Source organism: Lithobates pipiens, unplaced genomic scaffold, assembly GCF_037356315.1.
Source record: "Lithobates pipiens isolate NorthernLeopardFrog02 unplaced genomic scaffold, aLitPip1_a1.2 Scaffold_8, whole genome shotgun sequence".
Taxonomy (NCBI): Eukaryota; Metazoa; Chordata; class Amphibia; order Anura; family Ranidae; genus Lithobates; species Lithobates pipiens.
This window is the reverse complement of record NW_027507903.1, coordinates 627,425,217-627,431,684: the sequence shown is the minus strand read 5'-3', so window position 1 is coordinate 627,431,684 and position 6,468 is coordinate 627,425,217. Positions and strand designations below refer to the sequence as shown.

General features: G+C 42.8%; 1 protein-coding gene across 1 annotated transcript; it reads left to right on the top strand.

The window, feature by feature from the left end:
* The first annotated feature begins 4,312 nt into the window (after positions 1–4,312).
* On the top strand, positions 4,313–5,638 carry LOC143962395 (olfactory receptor 2A7-like). The gene is made up of 2 exons (XM_077471680.1): positions 4,313–4,460; positions 4,695–5,638. The coding sequence occupies exons 1-2, from the start codon at positions 4,313–4,315 to the stop codon at positions 5,636–5,638; spliced, it is 1,092 nt and encodes a 363-aa protein (XP_077327806.1).
* The last annotated feature ends 830 nt before the right edge of the window (positions 5,639–6,468 follow it).

Genomic DNA, 6,468 nt, shown 5'->3' with positions numbered 1-6,468 from the left:
ATCTGTGATCATTAAGATTACAATAAAAGAGATAGTTCAGATGGGTTTAGAGATGTCGGTATGTCGAGGAAGCGATCGGCTTCAGGGACTGGTAGTTCTTACAAGAATTGTTGGGCACCAGTGGTTAATAAGGTGGTGAAACAGGGGCCAGGAGGAAAATGAGAACCAAAATAATAAAAGAACAAAAGCAAAAAACTGGGAAATCAAAAAATACCCAAAAGTAATAACAGAGCAGGTTACCTTCGTGGAAACAGAGGTATAGGAAGGCACCTAACAGAGTGTGCTTGGCACACTGTAATTCAACGGGGGTGTGAAACTGAAGAAGACGCCCAGGCAGGCTTCATGTATCTGGGACAGTGCTTGTCGTAGAGGGCATCAGGTTTTGTTGGATTTGTTCAATGGTCGCCGAGGAGAAGGCGGAGAGTCCTTCGGGTGATTTGCTGAATTGTGTGATTTCGGTCGGAGAGGAAGTAGGCCCCAGTTAGTTAGCTTCTTGTACCCGTCCTTGGGTGACAGGATTGGAACCACTTTTTGTTGGTAGGTGACTAGGAGCTTGGTGGGGAATCCCCAGCGATAAACAATATTGTGCTCTTGGAGTAGGGACGTGACCGGTGAGAACGCTCTGCGGAACTCCATGGTTGCGGGGGACAGGTCCGCGAAAAGTGACACTTTGCTGTAAGGAGCTGGAAGGGGTCTCAAGTTCCTGGCCGCGCGAAGGAGTTGTTCCTTGACCTGATAAAAGTGGATTCTTGCTAGAACATCTCGGGGTGTGTCATCCGGGAGATGGTCCGGTTTCGCAATTCTATGCGCTCGGTCGATGGTCATATCATGAGGTGTAAGGTCAGGAAGGAGAGTAAGGAAGAGATGGTGCAGGTACTTTGGCAGCTCGTTAGGCAATACGGTTTCAGGGATACCTCTAAACTTTATATTGTTACGTCTGGACCTGTCCTCGAGGTCTGCGAGCTTCAGCTTTATCTTTTGGATCTCATCCGTGTGGTGGTGGTGTGCGTTGAGGAGTTCATTGTGAGCCTTGCTCATGTCTGAAAGGTGGTCCTCCATCATGTCTGCTCTATCTTCCAGGCAGTCTAGCCTGTCATGTGCCTGGGATAGGGAGAGCTGCAGCTCCCTGTGGAGGTCTTTCTGCAGAGTGAGCAGCATAGATTTTAACATGCTTTCAGACACAGGGTTGTCAGTTACCGGTATGGTAGCCAAGGTAGACAAGGGGGTTGAAGTGGTATGAGAAGGGCCAGAGTCAGGGCCATGGTGCTTTTTAGCAGTGGGTGCTTTGTGAGGAGAGTTACAGGGGGAAGAGGCCAGTCTCTTACCTCTCTCTTGCGGTGTATCCCCTGTGTATAGCGGTGTATGGGGCAGACTGTCCATCTCCTCATGGTCTCCTCTGCCATCCTTGTCTGTGCCGGGCCGGTCACACTGTGGATCGAGCGGCTGTGGATTGTGCGGCGCGGGGCCTGTGTGCAGAGCGGCCTGGTCGGCGCCATCTTGGCTCCCTCCGTTCTCCATGCGGCCGAAGTATTCAGTCATTCGGCGCGGTTGCGGCGGAGGATGGCGGCGTCCGGGCATACCGCCGAGTGTCCCACGACTTCCCCGCTCTGTTGTGCGAAAGAGGGTCAGTCAGTTGCGCTGGTGTAGCTGAGGAAGCCTGCTGTGGAGCGGAGCTCGGTGATCAAGCGTCCATCTTGCTCCCGAACCCATTATATTTTCATTACACTTTTATGAAATGTCCACTACAATTTCACAACAGAATAATGAGGATAAGTATGATAATAATATGAAACAATAATAATATCTAATAAATTATAAATCCTAATGTTGCCCCCAAAAAATAACAGCTACACAAGCTCCATTTACGTTGCATCACAGTTAAACTTTTTTAACCACTTAAGCCCCGGACCATTTTGCAGCTAAAGGACCAGGCCCCTTTTTGCGTTTCGGCACTGCGTCGCTTTAACTGACAATTGCGTGATTTCATGCAACGTGGTTCCCAAACAAAATTGGTGTCTTTTTTTTACCCACAAATAGATTTCTTTTGGTGGTATTTGATCACCTCTGCGGTTTTTATTTTTTGCGCTATAAACAAAAATAGAGAGACAATTTTGAAAAAAAAATTATATTTTAACTTTTTGCTATAATAAATATCCCCCAATAATATATTAAAAAAAACATTTTTTTTCTCAGTTTAGGCTGATATGTTTTCTTCTACATACTTTTGGTAAAAAAAATCTCAATAAGCGATTATTGATTGATTTACGCAAAAGTTATAATGTCTACAAAATAGGGGATAGTTTTATGGCATTTTTATTAATATTTTTTTTTTACTAGTAATGGCGGCGATCAGCAATTTTTACTGTGACTGCCACATTATGGCGGACACATTGGACAATTTTCACACATTTTTGGGACCATTGGCATTAATACAGTGATCAGTGCAATTAAAAATGCATTGATTACTGTAAAAATGTCACTGGCAGTGAAGGGGTTAACACTAGGGTGCAGTGTAGGGGTTAAAGGGGTTGTAAAGGTAAATGTTTTTTCACCTTAATGCATTCTATGCATTAAGGTGAAAAAACATCTCACAGTGCCGGCGCCCCCAGCCCCCCCGTTTTACTTACCTCACCCCTCGAAAGTCCCGCGCTCGTCCCCCGATGTCCTTTCCACCGTTCAGCCTGGCCGCTGATTGGCTGGAGTGGATGGATGGAAAGCAGCGCAGCCATTGGCTCGCGCTGCTGTCAATCACATCCACTGACGCAGAGCGCCGGGGGCGGGGCCGTGTGATAAAGCGAGCGGCTATAGCCGCCGGCTGTATCACGGGAGCGTGCCCGCAGATGCTTCTCACAATGCGAGGGAGCTCGCATGAACGTGAGAAGCACCTGCGAGAGGAAGCCGAGACAGCCGACAAGGGACCCCAGAAGAGCAGGTTCGGGGCCACTCTGTGCAAAACGAGCTGCACAGTGGAGGTAAGTATAACATGTTTGTTATTAAAAAAAAAAAAAGTCACTTTACAATCCCTTTAAGTGTGACCTAATGTGTGCTTTTTTAACTGTGGGGAGTGTGGCTTGGCGTGGGACATCACTGATCGTCGTTCCCTATGACAGGGAACAGACGATCAGTGGCAAGCTCACTAGGAAGCACGGGGAGAGGTTTGTTTACACTTACCTCTCCCCGTTCTTCAGCTCTGTGACCCGATCGTGGGACACCGGTGGTGATCGGGTCCGTGGGTCCCACGGCCACCTTCACAGAGCTCAGGACCGGGTCGCGAGCGTGCCACCGGTGGCGCACGTGTGACCCACGGCTGGGCTCTTAAAGGGCAACGTACCTGTATGTGCTTGTGCCCAGCCATTCCATTCTGCCGACATATATCGGCGTGAGGTCCTTAAGTGGTTAAACATTATATAAAAAGAAATATATATATATATATATATATATATATATATATATGTGTGTGTGTGTGTGTTCAATACAAAATAAATGTCTTTATTCCCTAGATCATTACCATCACATTTTTATCTTTAGAGAGGATATTACTAAAAATGTGCATCATTTATGCAACAGATGATAAACTCCCAACAGACCACACAACCACAGTAAAGCTATTACTTACAATTTATAAGCAATAATAAAAGCAGCCACTGCAATATTAGTACTTATTTTATTTTTTGTAGCATGAAACTGTTTAACAAATCATTGTGTTGGCTTGTTGATAAAGCATTGTAAGTTGTATTGTTTTAGCTACTAATTACTGTTCACACTATGAATCTATTTGTTGATAGATGTGTAAGATAAAGAATATTTAGATTTTCCATTTCATTTTGGGACATTCTTTTTCCATTTCTCCCCCAATATTGCCATTGTCGATAGCTGTATATTTGTTCAGTGATATTTCTACTTGACATACTCTTGCTTGATACTTTTTCATACCTTACATTTCACAACACAGCCCACCATACTTGTCTTTTTTTTGTGACATTGTCCATTCTTTGACCATGCAAAATGTCTTAAATGTATTGAGATTTATGGGAATAGTGTAGGTGGGAGGTGTTGTGTTTCCCGAAAAAACCCAGAACACAAAAAAGGGCAGCACAATCCCCAAAAAATAATTAGTAAAATGAATAAAGACTCCTTAAAACTCCCAGTTGGTAGGAAACGGGGAAATTGGGGATTTTAAAGTGCCACAAAAAATATAACAATCAAAAAACAAAGGTAATGGATAATAAAATGCCCAATGTTTAATTAACCAATGTTAAAATCAACAGACAGATACAAAATACATGCTACCTGGCTGGTTACACATCCGACAATGTTTCTAACCACTTCAGAAGATTTTACCTCCTTTCTGACCAGCCAATTAAAGGGGGCGTACAGGTATGCCAATTTGCCCACCACTGCCGTTGTGCCAACGTATATCGGCCTTTCGGCGGTTGGCAAGTACTTAAAGATAACAAAAGGTAATGGGATTGACGCATTTGGCTCCATGTGGGCTTCTTCAGGATTCACTCACAAACAATACAAACAATACATTATAATGACAACGTATGTCTACGAATTCATACAAAAAGAAAAAAAGTAAAAAGTAAACAAGAGGTAAGATATTGTATAGCAATACATAACAGATGGGTACACGCCATGTATTATTGAAATTTATATGTATGTGTAATACAAGTACTATTGTTGCTTTTCAGGATTTTTCCAAGATATGACTAATATATCTTATGTTTTCCTCCTTGGATTTCCAAATATCCATTGCTATAGTATTCTACTCTTTGCATTCTTGCTTGTGGTCTATTGTTTTACCATATGTGGTAATTTTATTATTATTATTTTAGTTTCCATAAGCAAAAATCTTCATTTACCAATGTATTTCTTCATTACACAAGTGTCCCTGCTGGACATTCTTATGAGTTGCGATATCGTTCCTAACCTTCTTTACATTGTACTTAACGAAGGTGGCACCATGCACTTGGTTGCCTGCATATCACAGTTTTATGTGTTTGCTAACTCAGAGTCTACAGAGTGTCTCATTTTGACAATAATGTCCTATGACCGGTTTGTGGCTGTATGTAACCCTCTGCGATATAACTCCATCATTAATAAAAACTTCTGTCTTGTATCTGTCCTTGCAGCTTGGATATTGAGTTTTCTTATGGTGGGGATGAATGCAGCAACAACCTTTAAATTAGAATTTTGTGGCTCGGACATTGTAGACCACTTCTTTTGTGATTTTACCCCTATTCTTGATATTTCTTGTTCAGATGTTTCAGTGCTTAAAAGTCAGACAATCCTAATTTGTATAATTGTTATCATCTGCCCATTTATACTGATCACAATTTCTTATTTTTGTATTATCAGCGCCATTCTCAAAATTCAGTCTAACGCGGGGAGACAGAAAGCATTCTCTACCTGCAGCTCCCACTTGACAGTTGTATGCATATTTTTTGGGACTTTGTTTTTCGTTTATATGGTTCCAACTAAAGGTGACTTATTGGCAACAAGTAAGATATTATCCCTGCTCTACACTGTAGTTATTCCACTGCTTAATCCATTCATATATAGTTTGCGGAACCAAGACTTCAAGAAAGCCTTTGATGTATTAAAACATAATGCACAAGAAACAATATACACATAAAATGACTTAGTAGAATAACTTTCTCATAATTTCACATAGCTAGTTTGCTGCCTATCCCCGATTTTTTTCATTTTTTCGGTCCTCCTAAGCCCTTGTACACATGATCGGAGATTCCGACGGAATGTGTCCAATCGGAGCGTTTTGTCGGATATTCCGACTGTGTGTGGTCTGCATCGGACTGTTTCCATCGGAATATCCGTCGGACCAAATTTTCCAACTTCCCGGAAATATTTTCCGACAAAATGCTCCGATCGGACATACTCCGATCATGTGTAGAGAATTCCGATCGGACAAAGTGCCACGCATGCTCAGATCAAATTCCTACATCAAAGCTATTGGCTACTAGCCTGAACGTAGTCCCGTCGTAATGAAATAACGTCATCACGTTCTGAACGATCGGATTTTCCGACAACTTCATCCGACCGTGTGTATGCAACAGTTTTGGACAAAATCTGTCGGACAAAATCCGACGGATTTGGTTGTCGGAATCTCCGACCGTGTGTACAAGGGCTAAGACCTCCTGCTCACTAGCTCCCTCGTCAACTCATTCCATGCTCGCCTCTCTGACTTCTTCCAAGCTTCTCCCATCCTTTGCAACTCCCTATTTGCAACTCCCTTCTCCCATCCTTTGCAACTCCCTTTGCAAATTTGTCTGACTATCTCCGAATCAATCCATCTTTAGACGATCTCTGAAAACCCTTCTCTTTAAATAAACTTATCCTGCTTAAAACTAATACACTTTGTTTTTACTTTTGCCATCAGCTCATCCCTCGTAGTTATTACCTTTTGTATCACTTGACCCTCCCTCTAAAGGCCTGTACACACAATCG

Bases quoted from the DNA above. Each gene is read 5' to 3' on its own strand.
- LOC143962395 (XM_077471680.1), top strand. From the start codon at position 4,313: ATGTTTCTAACCACTTCAGAAGATTTTACCTCCTTTCTGACCAGCCAA. The intron at 4,461-4,694 runs GTAATGGGATTG...GTTGCTTTTCAG, and splicing joins GTACTTAAAGATAACAAAAG to GATTTTTCCAAGATATGACT.